The sequence below is a fragment of the Ctenocephalides felis genome, unplaced genomic scaffold (genome assembly GCF_003426905.1).
Source record: "Ctenocephalides felis isolate EL2017-DRISC unplaced genomic scaffold, ASM342690v1 CF-g0.4_SCAFFOLD_01170, whole genome shotgun sequence".
Classification (NCBI taxonomy): Eukaryota; Metazoa; Arthropoda; class Insecta; order Siphonaptera; family Pulicidae; genus Ctenocephalides; species Ctenocephalides felis.
The window spans coordinates 49,106,806-49,129,676 of NW_020537324.1; the positions used below are offsets into that span (position 1 = coordinate 49,106,806).

A 22,871-nucleotide genomic window follows, 5' to 3' on the forward strand; every position below is an offset into this window, starting at 1 on the left:
AATCCTTGACGTGAAAGAAGAATTACCTACTATTACTTTATATCGAAATGATGAAGGATTAATAATGAATTGAAAAACCAAAAATCTTCAAAGATCATGAGTTAAGAGATCATAAATGAATTATAAACTTATAAGCGGTTCTCACCTTAAAGTAAACTTTACATCGTAGTTCATAATTTTGTGATAAGGATTTGACAATTTTCTATCCGGTTCGTTATTAAAAAAAAGAAACATCAATTTTCTTCATTGATTAAATAATTACACAGACCTATGTTTTTTATGTATTTTTTACTGCTAAACACGAATCTAAGATCAAAATAAGAGGTCAAAAAGCAGAAAATTATGAAAAAAAAACAAATTTATCGATCTTGAATTTTTTGCATGATTATTAAATTTCCATAATTTCTATCCATTCCTGGGCTTTTAATCCTTAAATCTCAGTTCGGTATTTTTGCAACTTCCAGCACTAATTTGCAAACATTTTTTGAGGTAACTGCAAACATGTTCTGCAAATTATCTAGGAGCTATTGGGGGTAAATATGTTTGCAAATTACTGCTGAAAGCTGCAGAAAGATACTTATCTGATATGTAAAAAGCCTAGAAAAAATCCATTGCCAGGTCATTTAGAGATTAAAGGACCTGCTAACGAAAGAAATTATAAAATTTTAAGTATTATGACAATAAAATTTAGATTCTTGTTCAGTGGTGAAAAAGATTAGAAAACATATGTCGCATACTCAATCCAGTCAACTTTTTTGTGAACATGTGTAATTATTTAGTTAATTAATGGAGAAAATTTAATATTTCAACTTTTTTAACAACTACAACATATTCTGATCAAATTTTTGCAAAGTTTAATTTATATGTGATGCTAGGATGATCAAAACCATTGTATGCATTATATATTACTTTTGAAATTCATCCACTGTTACGTCACAAGACCTTCTGACGTTTGACTTTAAATTCACCAATCATACAGAAAAGTTAGACTTACCCAAATTTAATTAAAATTAAAAAATGATCATGTTGTCGATCATTTGATAATTTAATGATTCTTCAAACAATAGCTTTCAAGTTTTCAAGAAACTAATATTGTTAGATAATAATTAATTTTAAAGCTTAAACTCAATATTATCAAATTCATTTTCCCCTTAATCATTTCAGAACAATATAGTAAATAATAGATATGGTATAATTTCAATATAATAGTAGATTTAATACAAAATTAAGCGCCACTTAAATAATTAATAATATACTAAATGAAAGTATTAAGTAATATAGGTGATAAATTTTCTAACATTGAAGTGCATTAATTTTCTTTCAATTTTATATTTAATTGGTTGATTTGCCGTCCTGGTATCAAGTCAGGACTCTTCTTAATATAAAGCAATATAAACAGAATTTTGCTCTTATTTTTTACAACAGAAAAAGTAAATATTTAATATTTAATAAATTATCTGATTTATATTGAGAAATATTTATTGTAGTATTCTTTTGGTAGTATTAGTATTGCTGGAAAAGCTCTTGAAAGATATGCGTATTAGCTATCTTTGGCTCGTATATTAAAGACGTCATTAGGTGATTTGTCAAGGGTCCAAATTTCGAGTTTTGGATGTAACTTTTTATTTTTCCAAATGGATATAGCTCGCATTAACGTTTCGCAATTAAATGCAATATTTCATAAATTGTGCCGCAATTTTTTTAACAAAATGTTTTGGATAAACAATATGGTAACAAGAATTTTGATGTAATATATATTCGATAACTTATTTATTACTTATTTGCTGGGCATATTCTTTACATAACAGTTTTATGCAACATTTGTAAAATTGTGTTACATCTTTCATGTGATCCTGAGCAAACGAGAGTTTGTTGTACACTGACCCACATCAAAGCACGTGTTTTTATACGTTGCCAGTAATTGGTTTTCACATCATAATATTTACGTAGAAAACGTTAATGCGTTAACTCAATTTCGATTACACAACGATAATCGCGTAACTAAACCTACTAGAAACGAATTCCGAGTTATTTAACTAATTAAATTGCGATATTTAATTAATAACAAGCAGTATGGAAACGTTTTAATTGAGACGCCTACGTTTCGAGTCTAATATACAGGTTTTATGCGAAGTTAGAGTTCAATAGCTGTTTAAAGTACTGTATTACCTATGGCATTTCAAATAATTAAATTTGGATCAAGTATTACTGAATAATTGCAAGCTGTCCTTGATCCTTGTAAAACGTAAAGTATAGTTTAGAGAGAGAGAGAGAGAGTCATTAACGTAAAAACTGACTTCAGAATAATTTTTCTTAGATAATTTACAATTTATTAAAAAAAATTAATTTCTAATTAGCGACGGATAATTAATGTTGACGAAAATCCATATATTCATCTGTAAAAGTTACCGAAATTCCATAATTATTGTACTTCTTTCAATATTAGTTTTAATAATAAAATTTATGAACAAGGATTTACTATATCATTTACTATACTATAGGGAAAATATTGACAGAAAGTTATATATAGACAAAATGACACAATGCCTTTTTTAAAAATTGTCTAGTTTTAGTAACTGTATAACATGAAAAAATCTTAATCACAATCCTGTCAGATGTTGAACGTCATTGCCACAGTCTTGTCGCAGTAATTGATACGAGTTCAGCAAATTCAAAAGTTTATTGTGGAAGTGGTTTTGTCAAGTTTTTTGGTGACCAATTCATTATTGTTATTTGTAATTATTTCTATGAAAATCTATGAACGCCAAGTACCAGTGATTTTTATCAATTTTATTATAATTATGGAGCTTTCGATGAAATTTTGATTATTTATTAATATTTTATCACTTCGTATAATGGACAAAATGACGACGTACTATTTTGAAAGAACTACAAAGCACAATAAAAGAGAAATAAAGCTTTCAAAGCTTTCAAAGCACATTAAAAGAGAAATAATTCCTGTTAAAGATTATAGTTTTAACTTCAACTCTAATTACTTCTAAAAACAGACTAAAAGATCCACCAGTGAAAAGAGGAGACTTGCATTTATTGCAAAGGCCTTATGTATGATTTGTTTTTTGTGCGATCATGTTTCATGTGCTGATGTCCTAAAGAGAACCAAACGATTTATTTGTGAACTGCCTTCTTAAAAATTAAAAAAACTAAAAAAAACACCGTGTCATTTTATCCCTACTTCCCCTACTGACAAATTTTTTAGCTGAAAACGTATTTCAATTATTTTTCCTTAGTTTGTCATTTAGTCGGGTAAGAACAAAATGAAGTAAGACCATACCGCAATTTAAAATAACAAAAGTAGATCAAATTTTGCAACTGTGAAATAATTTGGCATTGTATATTATGTTTCCTACCATTTGAGGAACGTTTTCCATGCATCTAATTTTTTTTTTCTAAATCATTGAAGAACACATAAAAATTGATGTTATTACTAAAACCTTTAAGTATATTATATTTATCTATTTATTTTCAATAAGACATAATTTATCAAAAGTTCAATATATACAATTATTAAGATATTCAACACAAAGGCAGAGTTTATTTAGATTTACATTGATTAAAAAAAATCATTGAATAAAAAAATAGTTAATGACTATATTTTATATAAATTATGCAAATATTCGTGATTTTAGTAATTCAGAATAACATTTACATCTGATACTATATTTATAACATCTTATGTCCAAGTCAGATTTCACACTTGATTAATACACGTGATATTTGCAGATCATACAAGTGCAATAATTAGAATTATTGTCGTTATACATTACATCATAATTAACTAAACTTAAATAAACTTTGTGTGCTTTTCATGTGTTGCCATACTAATTCCCATAACATTGAATCACGATTAATTAGAGAATAAATAGATTACTAAATTTATTAACAATACTTACTTTTCCACTTTGATTGAATATTGGAAACGTATTATTTTAAAATTTCATTGAAATACATTGAAATCGATTGGTTATTTGTAGCCTTGTGGTAAGCGCCTTACTGGTAACCATGAAAGCCTAATATAAAACATTTTGAGTGTCGAATAATGCATTTTGTTTATTATCATTGCAGTAACAATGCCCCTATTCAACAAACAAAACATGTCAAAGATAAAAATCATAAAAAGAAAAAGCTGACTCCTATTTCTCAAACCGAAGTCACTGAAATAAAACCTCCAAAGACTGCAGTAACCGATAAGTCAATCGCAGATAACGAAAATGCTCCGGATATTTCGATAATCGTACCAAATTCAGGTGATATACTAATCGTATTTCAGATTATCGTATAGAGAATTTTGTTTTGATGGTTACCTTTGCTTACAGTTGCACAGCAGAGTACAACAATTGAAACCCAAGTTGTCACAATCCCAGAAAATGCCCCGTTGCTTATGAGCGTAGATAATAAATTTAGTTCTACAGTTCCTGATGTCGAAAAACAACCAATTGGTGAGAATTTACGATATGTAACATTTTATTAAATAATCATTAGTAGAATTTCTGATTTCCATTTTAGCTTCCAGTACGCTTTTGGAGAAGATTGCTGAAACGCCGGGAAAAGATACTACATCCCAAACTCCACCAAATATAAATGAAGATGTACGAATTGTGGACTATGCATTTATATAATTTTTTTTACGATATGATAATTTTTGCTAATATGTTTGTATTTATTTTAGGAGGGTTTTTGCTGCGTTATCTCAATGCATGATGGAGTAGTTTTGTTTACATCACCAACAGTGACAAATAGTTTGGGATTTCCCAAAGATATGTGGTTGGGTCGAACTTTTATGGATTTTATGCATCAAAAAGATAGAGAAACTTTTACAGCTCATATCAAGGAATCACTTTTAACCCATAATAATGGTAATGATTGTATTTTTTATACATGAATTGTATTATACCCTAATCATCTTGTTCAAAATTGACACAGTCGAATAATCTGGTAATCTGTTTGATAAATCTGATATATCAAAATAGTGGTTTTTAGTATTAATCGTTTCGAAAATATTAGCATTAGGTGGCTGCAGTTGGAAGTTGGTTGCAGTCTCTTGATTTAAACTAGAGTTTAACACAGTCGTAGTTCAAATTTAAATTTATTCAAATATAACATCATATTATTACGATTATTTTTAGTTTTGCCATTTTACTAATACTTTCTTTACTGCTCATAAAATGTTTGTCAATGATCCTACTTTCGGTTATCAAATTTATACATACATATTTTTTTATTTAAGATATCAACTTTTTTCTACACAATTGTGTATATTTCTTTTTCTAATGATAAATAATTTTCTTTTAGTGGAAAACAAAAGCAGTTTATTCCTGCTACTTCGAATTTATCGAGGAATGCGAAATTCTAGTTGTGGAATGACTGAAAATATTGTCAATTATCGTCCATTCGAATTGAAACTTTCATTCAGAGAAGCTATGAGCAAGGAACAAATGCCACCAGACACATTGAGTCCTGCAGATAGTGGTCTTTTACTGGTCATGACAGCGACACCTGTACATTCTGCATATGCTTGTAAGTTATATTATTATTATTTGTTAGTTATTATTATTATCATGATCTTATATTAAGTTACATATCAATTAAACAGCTTGCAAAGTTTTTTTATGCATAATGTTGCAACTTGTTATTACATATTACGAGTTTCAAAAAATATTTGAATTGTTATTTGACCGAACGAAAACTTTATTTAGAAAAAGGTGCGTAACCAATATTTTTGAAAATCTCTATATTTCAGTACCTAATGAAACCAAGAAAGACGTTCGGTTCTCCACCCGACATACTTGCAATGGTGCATTAAGCCACGTTGATGGCAGTGCTGTTTCTGCATGCGGATTTTTGCCTCAAGATATGATCGGAAGAAACGTTTTCGAATTCTATCACCCTGAAGATTTGCCATTGCTTCAAGAAATATATCAAGAAGTTGTTGAGAAGGGCAGAGCTGTGGGTACATCATTCAGAAGCAAACCCTACAGGTTAGTGTAGAATATCCATCAAATTATGTTGAAAACATATTCTAACAAAATTGTACTATTGATATGTTACAATCCTGATCAGACTACAACTATTATGAACAACTCTTGATTTTTAATATAGGCTTCAATTTTTTGTCACATACTCACCATCTATAATCTAGTGCATCCATATTAAATATACTTTATCGTTTATTATAAAGTTTAATACTTCAATAGATTTCTAGTTCAAAATGGTGGTTATGCAACGGTAGAAACAGAATGGTCTAGTTTTGTCAACCCTTGGTCAAGGAAGCTTGAAATAGTTACAGGACTGCACAGAGTTTTAAAGGTATAACAAACTTATGAGTTTATGAGTTTTTGTAATAAGGAATAGAATTACAAAATGAATATAGTAATTCATATAGTTTATTTTTAATGTATCATGTGTGTCTCTATTCTAGGGTCCACCAACACCAAATGTTTTTGCAGAAGCACAAAGTAATCCAACAAGCTGCATCTCTGAAGAAGTTTTGAAAGAGAGTAAACTAATTCAACAAGAAATTCTTCAATTGTTAAAAGAGGTAATTGTAAGTTATTTTGCGCTTGAAGTTTCAAATCAGTTATGAACAGTACTAACTATTATTTCTAAATACCTTCATTAAGGTGATTCGACGACCTGCTGAGCATGTTAAGCGCCAGTTTTATAAACGTTGTCAAGCACTGGCTTCGTACATGGAAAATTTAATAGATGACGTAGCTCAACCAACATCCAAGGAAATTTTACCTCTGAAAGTTGAACCAACGTTTTCAGAACGCGATTCTGTTATGTTGGGCGAAATATCACCACATCACGAGTCTTATGACAGTAAAAGCAGTTTTGAGACACCTCCCAGTTACAATCAATTGAACTATAATGAGAACATACAAAGGTAATAAGAACAGGATTATTTTAAAACATTCTGCAAATTCTTTCACTAATTTCATATGTATTCTTTATAATTTAAAGGTTCTTTGAAAGTAAACCAAAAACGTCATTTGACGAAGCCACAACCGGTAATAGTCACACTGACACAGATTTGGAAGGAAAGCAGGATTCACAAGAGTGAGTGAAACAACCTTAGATAAAATTTCACTATAGATTTAAAATAGAGATTAGAAGATTATAACTTAATATTTTGCTCAATTATTTCTAGTGGTGGTAGTGGTAGCAATGGAAGTGGCAGCGGAAATATAAGTTCTGGAAGCAATGGTGGTGGAGCAAACACTCATCCTCATGGAAGTGTGACAACAAGTGGAGGAGAAGCTTCGCGAACTGGTTCAGGATCAGGAAATGGTTCAAGTGTTAATAGGCCACCTCAGCTAACTAAAGCTATGCTTGCTCGTCATAACGAAGATATGGCTAAAATCATGGTCAGGAAGCATAGAGAAGCCAGAGGTTCCAGAGCTCATGAACGCAAGAGTGGTCACAGAAAAGGCGGCGATAAAAACAAACAAGTGAGTGAAATGATAATTTACATTCCATTTAGTTTTTACTGAAAATTCATATTAAATAAATAGTTCATATTATCAGTTATTGAAATACTTTTTAGAAATAAGAGTTACCATATTGTGATGAAACACTCCATCAATAATTTTTCTTGTAGACACTACACTTATATATAGTAGTTACAATTAGCTAAATTTGAAAATATTTTACATTTAATTATGCGTTTTATCTCGGAACACATTTGTTATCTTTTCTTGTGATTTTTTGTTTAATTTTCACTGACTAATATATGCATAATTACTATTTTTAATCATATTACTTCTTTGTTTTAATTACTCCATTTTCATTACTTTGCAGAATAAAGGTCAAGGACTAAAACGCAGTGGGTCTCATTCCTGGGAAGCAGAATTTCACAATAAAACAGTGAAGCAAAGTCACTTGCCATCAGTTCCTACATCTGGTCCCATGATGATGCAACATAGTAAGTTTGCATCTTTCTTTGTAAACATATAAATATTTGTTTTTATATTTTTTCTTTGTGATTAAATGACGTGTTTATTTCTTTTTTCTGTCTTTACAAGTTTCGTACTATTCTGCCTCCTATTCGGGATACTTTTCTATACTTATTTGTACTATTAAATAACTCAAAAAAAAAGAACTTCTGGATAAAAGTATTTCTTAGATATTTATGATATACAGTTAAGAGTAGATCAACTGTTTGAATTGTTTATTGCATTTTATTAACTTCCCGTAGGGTAAGTTATTGTAATGGGCCGAAAATAGAAATTGAAAAGTTTTACATTTCTCGACGTTTTGAAGGTTTCTGAACATACTTCAGAAAAAATGGATGTGTGTGTGTGTATGTATGTATGGATACAATTTTTCGCCCATGTTTTCGGGCGTACGGATCAACCGATTTGAATGGTTCAAAAAACATTCGATTCCTATTGATAAGGAGATGTGCTGATTAGTTCTTGGCAAGAGAAGGTCAGCAGTTACGGAGATAAAGAGCAAATAGTGCAGAAAATAGAAATCGAGTTTTTGAGAGAACTGAGCATCCGATTAGAATGATCTAAAAACATTCAATAAGTAATGATTGGGAGAAGTTGTTATTAGTTTTTGGCAAAGGCAGGCCCAGCCATTTTTGAGATACGGAGCTAAATGTACAAAAAATGGCAGTTTTTGAGAGAACTAAGCGTCCGATTTAATTGATTCAAAGAATTTTCTGCTTGACTCAACAAAATAATTGATTTTGGAAAAAAAGTTTTTGTTTCAACTTTTTTTTCATTGTTTTTAAATTTTTTGTACATCGAAAATAATTCAGATTTTATTTTTAATTCTGACTATAGTTCTAATGTACTTCAAACAAATAATTTCAACTTTGCAATTCAATTTATATAATTCTTATGAATATTAGACAATGTTACAATATTTATAATAATCTATTTGAAAACATTCAGTATTCCTCGAACATTTTGTTACGGTACGGGAAGTTCCAGCAATTTGCTTTAAGGCACGATGCCACACACCCCACTAGTTTTTTTATTGTTTCTATGAATTAAAAACAATTATTATTAATTAATAGAAATTGTGTCAAAGACGAATTTAATCAATGCAAAAGGTTTTTTCCATATTGTTATGCAATTTAGTGTTCTTCTGCAGGTATGTTTTAACTTCTCAGAATAAAGAAAATAGTTCAATAAAACATTCAAAAATACAATAAACACTAGAACATTGACAAAAATATAAATTAAATTAAAACGTTGTCCTGTGATGCTTTCATACAAAATATTTATGAGTTTCATCATTTTTTGTAATGGCCATTCAAGAAATAAAAAATCTCGCAGTTACGTTACAATGATATTGTTATTTTTACGCAACAAAAGAAGTAAACAGCTGCTATATTATGCCATTGAACAGACTTATAGAACGACGTCAGAATATTATTTCCATTCTAGTTGTATATAATCCCTACATATTTTGAGGTCGAGAATCTCGACTCGAAATTAATATTGATGTATGGGCTTGCCCATGTGTTAGTGGTTGAAACAAAGGGATCTGAATCAGAGGTCCAAGATTTGAAACCCACTTTAGCAAGCCTGATGTCAGTATATTTTTAAGTGAAATTTGCCCTTTCCCAGAATTACTGCTTCAATAAAAACTCATTACTATTGCAGAAATTGTACATAATAATAAATAAAGTTACACATAGGACATCTGCTTGGTTTGCCATCTATAAAGCCGACGTAATTAGTTGAACATTTCTTAGTACTCTTATAATTGCTGTTCAATAAATATATAAAAAAGTATAATGTATTTTTAATAATATATGATCTATTTTTTATTTCAGTTATAAAAACATCATCTCCTCTTCATGCCGGTATACCAACTTCCTTCACTGGTCTGCAACCTAATATAGCAAATGGTTTCCGAGTTCCAGATCTACAACATGATTTAAGACGCACAATGCCTTCATCAATACTTCACCCAGGACTCCAAAATATACCAAGGCCTGTGTTAGCTCCTGATTTGCAGCACCCAATAATACAACCAATTGTTCCTCCAAACATACAACAAAATAATAGAGGAGTCATCAACAGTAATAACTTTATATCAGAAGGAATGTTTGCTCCTAGAAATCATAATGGTCAGTGGCAGCCTTTCAATGTACCTCTGGCTCCGCAAAATGGACAAGGACCTAGAACTGCAGGTCCAGCAGTTATTGGTAAATAATTGAATTTATTGAAATTTTAAATAAAAATTATTTATTGAAATAATAAGAAATATCTTTTCTTGACTATTTTGTATTCATTAAAAAATTACTATTTAAGCAATTTGTAATAATAAAAAATACTCAAAAAAACATAGGACAACTGTTTTCCATCTATAAAACCACCGTAGTTGGTTAAGTCAAATCACCGCTGTTCAAATAATATATAAAGAAGTCAAGTGTATGAGTTTACTCATCAAATAGAATAGATACATTTATATAGATAGTTGAGTAACAATCTATTCATTTTTTCTTTATAGAAAACAGTCCACAAATCGCACCCAACATGTTTCCGCAAGTGTGCTACATTCCAACACCGCAGCAAGCGCCAAGGCCAAGTATTCAGCAACACAGCCCTACAATATCACCATTTGGTAGATTAAATAAAATTGTTTGCATGATTTTCGTATCAAGTTGTTGAAATGGTATTTTATCACTTAAGACATTTTTTCAGTTCAATATTTACCAGGCATGGTATATACCCCGCATCCTATATTCGGACAGCCAATGCTGTATCCGCCTTTTACAGTTTACCATCCAATGCAAATTCCTAATCAAGGAACTTCAGGGCAAATGCAACAGCATTATAACGTGAGTGTAATTCTTTTATCCTGCGTAAAAATACTTTGTGACTGTTCATATAATTTTATTACACAAAAGAGGCTTAAATGGGAAGTTTTTAATCATTGAATATGTTTAATAATTAATTTTTATGCATATCTACTCTATTACAGATCATTATTCTCATGTGCCTTATTAGTATAGTTATTAACCAGAGCAGGTAATGTGTGGTAATCTTTGGTTTCATTGAACATATTTATTCAAAAAAATTCAGAATTCTAATATTTTGCAATATTATTTTAAACATGATAATGGGAAACTTGCACTTATAAAAGATAGTATAAAATTAATAAACGTCTCCATAGCAATCATTTCTTAGTAATTATTTGTTTTATCAATATATAAAGTATATATCTACAGATAAATCTTTAACTATGGTTCATCTATATGATCTTGCTACAATTTTTTTATAAGCATTCAGAGTATTTTTCATTTTACAATATGTTTTTGTTTCTTGACCAGAGAATGATGGGCTTGTTTTATCTGAGCCCGAATAGTTGAAAATTTATCAAAACCGACGATTTGCAACTGTCTGAATTTGACTGCGCATAGTCATGATGCAGTATTCGTTAGTTTCGGACAGTTTGGTTCATTTAATTTTTCGAATTTCTAATTCATATCAATTCAAGTTAGAGGTTTAATAAAAGTGTTTAATTAAATAGGAGTATAGCAAAACACAATTCGTAGTTAAATGTCAATTTCATGTCTTTTGAGTAGTTATCATTGCTGATTTTCAAAGATCGGCTAAGCCATTTCTTTATTATTAATCGTTGAATTTTTTTAAGGATTTGTTGATTCTCTGCGTTTTGATATAGTTCATGGTCTTAACTAATATCCTAAAATATTATAGACCTACAAAAACTGGTTCAATTATAGAAATTCATAAAATTATGCAATAATAAGCTGCGTCAAAACTAGCACAAATTAATGAAGCAATTTTGCCGTAACAGAGCTCATAACATAGCGTTGTCATGGCAATCTTTGAACAGCAGTTGTCAACAGCATCTTCGAAGATTCTGTTATCATAACATTCTCTCTTGCTTGTTTATATGATAATATGCCTAATCACGCAGCAAACAGAAGGACATTTACACAGTTTTTACTGCCAAAAAACAAGCATAACATAGCGTTGCCATGACAGCATTGCCATGATAGCGTTGCCATGACAGCGTTGCCATGACAGCGTTGCCATGACAGCGTTGCCATGACAGCGTTACCATGACAGCATTGCCACGACAGTCAATTATTTATACATAAAAATAAGTTAGATAATTATTATCTAAAACAATAATTTTTTTAGAAATATTTTTTGATAATTTTTATGACCGACAAGATGAAAGATTATTGCAATGATATGCTGAAGCAAGTTTCCTGTTATCATAATATTTACAAAATAATTAACACTTTAATTTTTCCAATTAGCAAAATATATTACAAACAAAAAAACATCATAAGTTTTTGTTTTACAAAAATTGTAAGAGCTATGAGAAGGCATTTAGCAGAATGCTTCATGAGCCCTTGATCCGAACTAATGGTATACCTCGATTGAATTTCCTTTAAGAATATTCCGCCGGACAAGCCGACTGGCGCTTTCAAGGGCGGCGGAGGGGCTAGCACGCGCAACGAAGGAGTGCGTAGCCCTAAAGTCGTCCGTCCACCCTCCCAAGCGACATCGGTCAAAGCCGAACCCGGTTCCAACGTTGGCAGTATTGCATCCGCATCTGTCGTCAATCGAGTGAGTGTGTATGCGCAGCAAAACTAAGTTAATTTTTTATGAAGTTACCTTATTCTCGCTTCCATATGCATCGCTGGAATATATATACCAGATTGTTTTTGAGTCCAGAAGCGATGTCAATTGAATCATCAGATATTTGTTATATGTGATAAAGTAATTTGGGTAAAGTTGCTGAAGTCGTAGCCCCAAAGAAAAATCTCTGCAGTATTTAGTGTAGTTGAAATTGTAAAATCTTAGGTATTTTCTGGATCATTATTCAATTGACTAATTATTAACAAGTACTGAAGTATTAAGTATATTTATTACGTGGATAAATTTATTAAGTTGTATTAAGTTTATTTATTACGTACCTTTTTCAAACATGTGGTCGTAGCATGACTAGAGTGCCGACTTAGCGGTTACCACAAAAAGTATCAAAATTTAATTAAAAAATTATTATGTGGGTGCTAAGAATGGAGATGGCACTCTTCATAAAGTAACAGTTATTGGTTACACCCATTTGGTGTTATCCAATTCAAGCAAAAACTTTATAATATTGTATTTAAATCGCATAAATGCCTAAAAGCTCTTAATTGAACCAGTATGAGTAAAAGAATTTTGCAGAGGTACGAATTAAGCAACTTTTTCCTACATATGTTATACAGATTAAGCAGTATGAAATGTAGTCCAGTCATTTAAGCTTAAATTAGATAAGAATCTGGAAATTCGAGATACCCAGCTGCACTTGTATATTGGCATTTAAAACTTAAAAGTATGGTAGGGTGTATGTACCATATGTAGGTTTTGAGACAACTTTTAAATATCAATATACAAGTATTTACAGACTTACAGCTGGGTATGTCGAATTCCGAGGTGAATTTACTATAATGACTGGTGCAAATAAGCAAATGAATGATTTGAAAATGATGATTGTGATATATATTAGCATGGCGAGGCGAATAAGGTCTATCGATACCTAAAATCTGGCCTGTTATTAATTAACATAATTAATAAAATTATACAATGATACAAATTTAGATCCTCTAAAACACTACATATACAACTATGCTTAACTTTTTCTATCTGTTTAAGAATCACTGAACTTGTTGAGCTTCATTATACTACATTTTAGTGGTTTCAATAACACACTACTTCGATTAAATAAATAAATTAAAATGTTATGGTAACGCTATGTTACGTGTTTACCATCGTATGAATTGGTAAAAAGAACTGTCAAAATTTATTTGCTGGATGAAGCGTTTCACACTTCAAACCTAACCTACAAAACGCTCAAACGTCAAATAACATCTTTATCACAAGTGCATCTTTTTTGATGTGTCATTGATAACACATACATAAAGTTAGGTTTTATGTGTGAAACGCCTGATTTCACAGCAATTACACAGCTTTCTGACAGTTTGTTACTACCAACTCATACGAAAATAGACCCGCAACATAGCATTACAATAACATTTCTATTTATTATTATATATTTCTATCTATTTTATCGGAGAATTGGCTTCTCTAAGTTTTATTGTTTTACTTCAATTATTAATATCTACACAAAGAATATTTGTATTGAGCCGTACAATACATAAAATATTTTAGATATTAGATACGTTTATTTAAATTTGAATCTAACAGTTCAGTACTCTAAATATTTATAGATTTCTTATGAGTTACATATATCAGTTTTTTTGCATTTTTTTATTTTAAAATAATCGAGCTTAAAAGTTGTTTTTGATGAGCCATTTTTAATAATTCACCATGATGAAAAAACATATAAAATCACGCAAATTTGATTTTCATAGAACAAATACGGTATCATAAAATGAAGTAAAATCTTGTTTATTTGCCATTTTTTGCTTCACTAAAATCAAATTTAATGAATAAAACATTTACAATCAGAGTCTTTCTAAAGATCTGTGACTCTACTATAATTTAATACATATTTCCTCTTAATGATTTTTTTTTCAATGTTTTATTTATTTAATTATGGATGATTATACAATAGTTTTTCTTTATTTCCAGGCGCTATCAGAGTGTTCTAAACGAGCTTTCCCATCAGCTTATTCACCGGATTCTCCTATAATTTCAGTCCATGAAGTGGATATAAGCAGCAGATCTCCGAGCAAGGTAAAATTATAAAACGTAATAAATTTGATTTGGTATTATTAAATAAATGAACGTAAAATAATTATCTTCAACAAAAATAATAGGAAAGATATACGAAAGAAGGAGAAGATGGCAGCTATTCATCATACTATTCATCCATATTCAAAACTGATAATACATCGATGGAAGATAATGATGGCAACGGCAATGCCAAACGAGAAAAAGTAAATTAATATAAATAATTTAACTAATAAAATATTTCTTTGTGTTGGTCTGTATAATAATAATTTTCTATCATAGAGCTCCGATGATCTTCGACACGAAACACATGGAAGGGATTTTAACGGTTTGGGATATAATTGTAATAGAACTCTAACATCAGAAATGAAAAATATTGATCTTAACTCTGACATGATTAATAAATATCAAATATCAAGAGATAAAATAGAAAATATTCTGAAACAAGATAAATATACACTGAAAAACATCACACAGGTAAATAATGTTATAAATTCTAGATATGCTGTGGGAAATCGAAGGGAATATAATTCATAATAATGATTATATACTATTTTTGTACATAGACAATATTTTTAAGAATGCGTAAAAATGTTAACAGATATATGGCAATAGTATTGCATAAATTCAAGCTATTGTTTTTTGGATTTAAATATAATTTTTGAAACTGTTGTCAGAAATACTTTATATATTCGTTAAGACTGCATAAACAATACATCATTTTGGATCACAAAGAAAAAATTAAATTTATACTTACTCAATATTAATATTCATGGCAAAAGAAAATTTAAAAAAAATTTCAAGTACATCTGTTAATACCACAATTAGAAAAAATACCAGTTTATGCTCGAGAATCATAAAATTTCGGTAGGTAACATTTTCAACCAATTTTGAAAATGCAACTTTAACTTCACTGGAGTACAGATAAAAATATAATAAAATATGTATATGTTTGTATATAGTACCAAATAAATCATGGTATTTTATGTATTTCTTACTAATTTTAGCCAAACGAGGTGAACGATCAGTTACTAAGATTATATATGGAATTAGATCTGAAAGGTGATACAACAGAATTTATAGTTGATGAAGCCTCAAATTGTAGCTTTCTTTCCAAGGAGGAGAATACATACAAAACTAAACAAATGGTTGGTAAATAAAATAATTAATTATTCTTCAATTTATTATAGAAAACTAAATCAACTTATTTGAACAGTTTACAAATACATTCAACCATCTGAATCAAGTATACGAAGAATCCTGCTCAGTTGCCAGACCTTCGTAAAGACAGGAACATTTATTTAATAAAATTCATTTGAATCCAATATGGATTAATTAATTTGGCCAATTTTAAAATATTGGCCAAAATGTTCATTATTTTAAAATAGGTATTGTAAATTAAGCAGCCCTTTGTGGTTGATTTTTTAAATTCGAAGGGTTATGCTTTCTGAAGTGAGTAATTGATATTCAATACAGATAGGATAGAAGCGCTTATTGCAATAATTGCAAAAAATATCGAGTCAGTCAATGAATGATTTAAAGAGAAAAATGTCTTTAGAAAATTTGGCTTACATCTCGACAGATATATAATGATAAAATGATAAACAAAGTTATCGATACATATTAAGTAGTTATGCTAATATTTACTTTTAATGGACATTTTCAGAAATCCAACTACGGTTTTTGCGATCCATTTTATAATATTATCGGCCGGCTTCTAAAGTGTCAATTTTATGTAAGCCTTTTTATAAAGAAAAAGTATTCAAATCTGATAAACTGATATAATTTCTGGTATTAGTAATTAAAATAGTAGAATAAAATAAGTGATCAATAATTATTTAACTTTACATTTAACTGGATATGTTAAATAATTTTTAAATAAATATTTTAAATATGAGAAACGCAAAAGTAAAATTGCTCTAATAATATTCAAAAATCTTTATTTCTTCAAACTTTACGGCCGAAAAGAAAATGATTTAAATTATTCCTATTTATAAATATTTCATTAATTTAACCATTCTATTTATAACAGTTATGAATTAATTTGTTTCTTTTTGGATTACTTCTTGCTTTTACCGGTTATTATAATATTAATTCGGAGGTACTTATTATTACAAGATTTTAATTTAGTTTTTATTATTTATTTGTTCATTTATCTCTTTAAAATATGTACATTTGCTTTCTTAAATCAGTTGTTTATGAAGTACAAAATGATTAAACTACTACGAGGAATCCCAAATTCAGCATTTTTTAGTGTTGATGAAACAAAGAACGGAACAAACATTATATAGACTTTTTTTTATTAGTCGACTTAAAATATGTGATTAAATTATTTTTAATTTTTTGTTGTACATATCATCCAAGACTTTTTCTGCTTGGCTATTAGGATGTTTAAGGAGTTGAGCTTACTTCTGATGAAATTTAATAATATTCAGCTTCTTTTCAAAATTACATAATAATACAAAAGTTTAAATCTAATAATTAATATCATTTTATTTATAAAGATTTGCATATTTTATCAGTAATTATTGTTTATTCAATTCCATACACCTAACATATATTGTTCTTCAGAAAACAGAAAAACATCAAGATTATTTGCGCAAGCAAGATTATTAGCAAAGTTTAGTTTAATTTTAACAGAACTCTAATATTAAAATTACACAATGATTTTGAAAATAATCTAATTCTATAACTAATAAATGAAAACACTAAATTCAATTTGATTTGTTACGTATTTTCACTCATTTTTTATGACTTTTCAAAGGTTGCTTTCATAATTTGTTTCTACTGTAATTACAATTTAATAAAGTCAAAGACTTCAAAACGATCCGTTACTAACAAGGAGAACTTCAGGTTTAATCTTTTCAGATTTTGATGAAACTTTGTATGATGATAGAATTGGTAGTCAAACCGAATATAAATACCTTAAAATATTATAGGCCTAAGAAAAGTGCTTTAATTATAAAAATTCATTAAAAATTTGAAAAAACAGACCACTCGCAATACGCACGCGTACAATGTTCTTATTAATATTTATTTCGGTAAAAACTTTAACTTATTTTTTTATATATTTTTTTTAATTTATTTTTTTATTCTAGTTTATTCTGATTTGAAAAAACTATATATTTTTCAACTATTATCTGTAAAAAAATATTTTTTACATATTTGACTACTTACCTATATATATAAGTTTATTTGTACACAAAACTCAGTTTTACCTATGATCTCAATCACCGTGGTTCTATTTTTGAAAATATTTGATGTTTAATGTGTATTTTTCAATTGATTTGTTTGTCGACAAATTGTTTTGTGTTTTATAGAAAATAATTTACAATTTGAAAATGTTTGTATCTTTTGATGTCTTCGGTCGTTCAATGTAATCGATAAATGTTAGTATATAACTCTTTGTGCTATTATTTTACTATAAAATGAAGATTTTTTGTGATATTATATAAGATTAAGTTAAATGTTGTGTTAATTTTATTTTGAGTAACATAAATTTTAATGTACGTGTATTAAACTTAACTACACTCATATATATTAATTTTTAAATAGTTTTTACGAACTGTTTTTGTGATAAAAGGTATTTATTATAATAGATTTTTATTTGTTTATAAAACTATAATAGTTAAAAATATACATGAATAAGATGAAATGTTTTTCTCTAAAAATGTAATTTCATTGAATTTGTATGTTAACGCTTTCAGAATAAAATATTATCAATTAATAGAAAAAATAGATTTTTTTATATCTATTAAAAAAGTGAACTTATAGATTTTGAAATCATAATCCGAATTATTTAAGATTTTATCATTAGATGCATTATGGTTATCAGCAAAGCGTATTGTACTCAATACAATATATCCATTAACCGATTTGATCTTATATCATAAAAGCTAAATGGATCTGAAAAATAAATCCATTTACATATATTATTGGTGGTTGGTATAATTTAAACTGAAATGTTGTTATTTTGAGTTAAAATTTAGCAGCAATGTTCCTAGTTTATTATTTGGAATAATAATCAAGAAGATGTGGAGAATTTTAACCGAGGTCAAAGATTTCTTTTTGTACTTTTGTAATGAGGCATCTATACATGGATTGAGACATTGGGTTAAATTTAATCGGCATTATTCTGAAATGTAAGTATATAATTTTATAATATTTATCTCCGCATACATAAAATTATTTGCTACCACGTGATTGTATTGTATGTTTATTTAATTTATTATTTCTTATAATTACATATAAGAACGAATAATAATGCGAATTAAAATCGAACAAATTAACATACGTCTTTTTAAAATGATTATAATAAGATTAAATTTTTATTTAAATAACAAGCAATATGATCTTGAAGGTAGTTTGAAATAGTTTTTGAAATTTCAAAATATGATTTTGTTTTTGTGTTATAACAACGAATTCAAAATGTTGTTAAAATGAAATAAGGTTTCAACAGAAGTAATATAGGTAATATAGTAATAACAGTAATAAAGACTGGAACGGTTGTGCCAAGGTACGGTAGTGGCAGTCGCCATAACAGCTAAGCTATACTAATTTTGATATAGGGTTCTAACGGAAAAAGATGAAGTATGTTTATTCGAACAAGTTTCCAATATTGCATTGAGACAGCGCCCTACATTTACATGATCTGTAGACCGCATTGTTTTTAATGAGTTTTTTATTCGATTGCTTTCAATAATAACTGTTACTTGAATACATATAGATTATTTTGTTTTTATTTAGCTGTAAAGTTAAACATGAGTAGTTAATTACCAGCAATTAGTTTTTGCGTAGATAATTTAGGTTAGTCATAATGATAATTTGTCTTCAAAAGTGTGCATTGGGTACAGCTGTGAAAGCTCGTTGTGGTTGTCCTGGGCGTGTGGACGGTTGTGACATTCGCTTTTTTGTATGATTTTATCTTAAGACTTATCCATCGTATTTAAGGACCAGTATTTCGTCGTAGATAAATATTTAAAATATCATTCAATTTTCTATTCTCCGAATTAACTGGTAAATTAACAAAATTATTGCTGATGTCATGGTTCAACCTTACCCAGTTCCCCTACCTATTACATCTCAATTTTGTAAAGGTTATGTTTATATTGATCACAGTGATCTAAAATATTTTATTCAAGTATAGTTAATCAATATATCTTTAAAATCAGTGAAATGCATGAATATATATAACCCTTGAAATCACAAGTTCACACGTATAATATCAAGCCAGAATTAATTTCTTATATATTCGTATTACATTTATCTCATAAAAAATCTATATGTTTTTTGATAGCTTAAAAAATTTAAATCGTAAGAAAGAATGTAAAATGAACTAATCTGAGTGCGTAGAAATGGGTTTACATTGACAGTGTTGAAGCTTATTATTAGGCATAACAATAATTCAGATCGGCTAAATATATCAAATTCTACTATTTATAGGCACCTGAACTGTTGATTAAACATGAAATGAAACATATACAAACCATCACATGATATTTGTTTCAATCTCTATTGAAATTTATAATTTATATGGTTTTACTAAAAGTTATGATTTGGAATTGATAAGATATGCGTAGCACAAATCATTTGGTTTCACTAACATTTATGATTATATTTTTTCAGAATTCTGTGGATTTTTGCAGTATTTATTTCAGCATGGTGTGCATTTTGGTTATCAATGAACCAATGGGATCGTTATTCCGATTCTCCAACTGTAGTTGCACTTGAGAAAAATTATCGAGACTGGCATGCCACTTTAGCAGGAATTAGCGGCTGCTATCACAACAAAATGGATGAAAAACTGGCTGAAAACTTAGTGCAGAGGTAAATGGCATCTATTTCAATATAGTATATAATATATACTTATTTGTATTAACAAAATGAGCATCGAGCATTTCAATTTTAGCTTATATTATGATAAAAATAAGTGATGCATGGCATCGCGCCTCAATGCAACTTGCTGGAATTTTTCGTATCGCAATTTAGCATTTTTAAAAGCATTAAATTTTATAAAGAAATGTATTTTTCTTAAAATTATTGAAAATTTTGAACACATTTGGAAAATATATTTTTTTTTTTGAAAAACTTGAATAAAAACGTCTTTTTTGATATCTTTTAAAAATTTTGAATTTTTTTCAAAACGATCGCGCTGCGTAATTGTTTTGGAGACGAAGTGTTGAAGCGCGTAAGCGCCGCATCATTCAAACAAATTGGATGTTTTTTGAATAATTCATACTAGATAAACTTTTCTCTCAAAAACTTAATTTCTATTTTCTGCACTATTTGCTTACTTGTTCTCAAAATGGCTGAAGCTGTATTTGCCAAAAACTAATCAGCACGTCTCTCCATCATTACGAATTGAATGTTTTTTTAAATAATCATAATTGGTTGATCTGTGCGCTCAAAATCGTGAACCAAAAATTGTATCCACGCAATACACACACATGCACACACGCATACTTTCATTTTTCTAAGATATGCGAAAATGTTCAAAAATCTCTGAAACCTAAAGATATGCAAAAATTTTCATTTTTCAATTCATGTAAAGTTAAAAATAAAATTTATATACTATTCTCAGAATGTATACTGCAAAATTAAATTTTTTGTAATATTATTTTCAGAGTTTGGGATAAAAGTGGCGACGAAGCTAAGTACTTCATTAATTATGTGAAGACGGTAACAAACTCTACTTTTGAAAACTTAAAACCGTTTCAGAAATATAGTACTGATACAAAACTAAATGCCATAAGCATGCTAGACATAGTGAAAGAGGTGAGATTGATATTAAAAAATTGATTTGTTGACACATATATTTCAATTATGTAACAGAATTATATATTATCTTAGGTTCATCCAAAAATAGTTCCGCACATTACAGTTTTTGATCCTGAATTGAACGTTACATGGAACGAAGTCGTAACAGAACTAGGTGTGTGTTTCACTTTCAACTCTGTATTCAGCATTATACAAAGCGGAAAGTATGCCCCAGATTATTTAAAAAAATGTCAATAATTTTCCATGTTGTTTTGATTTATAATGGCATTTTTGCAGGAAGTTTCAGAACACGTTTGACATCAATAAAAAGCCAATTAGCTGCAGTTTCGGGAATCAACTTTGCTATATCAGAATTGACATAGAGTTAGGCGACATAAAGGTAATACACATGAAATTAAAGATTTTAGCACTAGAATAAATATGCTGCTTTAACCGAAAATAGATATAGATATTTAAATATTAATTTTTTATTAAAATCTGTAATGCCGTATGGTTGTATGTTTTACCTTCAGACGCACTTTTGTATCTACTATCCTATCTTTTCTGCTAAAAAGTCAGTTTATTCCTTACAATATTACTAGTACAATATTCAAAAATTAGTATCACTTTTTTATTTTAACCTTACTTGGAAATATTGACTTCTTCGTATTATAAAACTTACATCTTTCTATGTGTGTAGCTTTCTTAGTTTGATCACTAGAAAGTGCACCTAGAAAGTTACAGTGTAACTAGAAAGTTTTTTTGTAATTTATTTATTTATCGGTTGAACAACTAAAACTTCAATTCGGTGCAACTAATTCATATAACTCAAAGTTGACCATGACGATCATGTAGATTATCTCAATTATAATAATTAGTCTATTCTGTAATTTCTTAGACTAAGTCAATATTCAATAAGGAATCAGGCCTATTAATTTTTTTCTGGACAGCTTCAACTATTATAGATTCAATTGGAAATGATTGCATATAGCATTTGAAACCATACTTATCTCCAGCAATTTTTATGAAAGTCTTAAAATAATTATTTTCATCATATTCAAAAATCTATATTGGTTCACATTATTGGAGCATCTAAAGAGAATTTATATAAAATTTGAGAAACCTTAGGAATTGAGTTGCAGTTGGATTTCAATCGTTTTGAACCATATTTTGCATCCAAATCTTACATCTATTACGTACCAAAGATTATTTTAATTCAAATGGATTTTTTTAGAATTTTTTCACAAATGATAATAGTTTTCTGGTATTATTATAAAGTGTTTTTTACAGTTGCATGTTCACTCGCCTTATGAGATGTTGTCTGGCACGAGTGTCGGAACCAAAAGTTTGCAAATTGATAATGACTTCACAATGGTGCTGAAAGTTTTAGAAACTGGAGCTGCCCAAGATATTCGC

General features: G+C 28.9%; 2 protein-coding genes across 2 annotated transcripts in view; both read left to right on the forward strand.

Moving 5' to 3' along the window:
- The window catches only part of LOC113368164 (chitinase-like protein Idgf4), a 93,983-nt gene that overhangs the window by 10,285 nt on the left and 60,827 nt on the right, over positions 1-22,871 (forward strand). The window lies entirely within an intron of this gene.
- Positions 5,778-12,509, forward strand: LOC113368163 (period circadian protein-like). The gene is made up of 12 exons (XM_026609732.1): positions 5,778-5,996; positions 6,213-6,324; positions 6,437-6,562; positions 6,639-6,904; positions 6,982-7,077; positions 7,169-7,469; positions 7,819-7,942; positions 9,812-10,186; positions 10,492-10,605; positions 10,686-10,822; positions 10,966-11,022; positions 12,414-12,509. The coding sequence occupies exons 1-11, from the start codon at positions 5,872-5,874 to the stop codon at positions 11,014-11,016; spliced, it is 1,827 nt and encodes a 608-aa protein (XP_026465517.1). The 5' UTR covers positions 5,778-5,871; the 3' UTR covers positions 11,017-11,022; positions 12,414-12,509.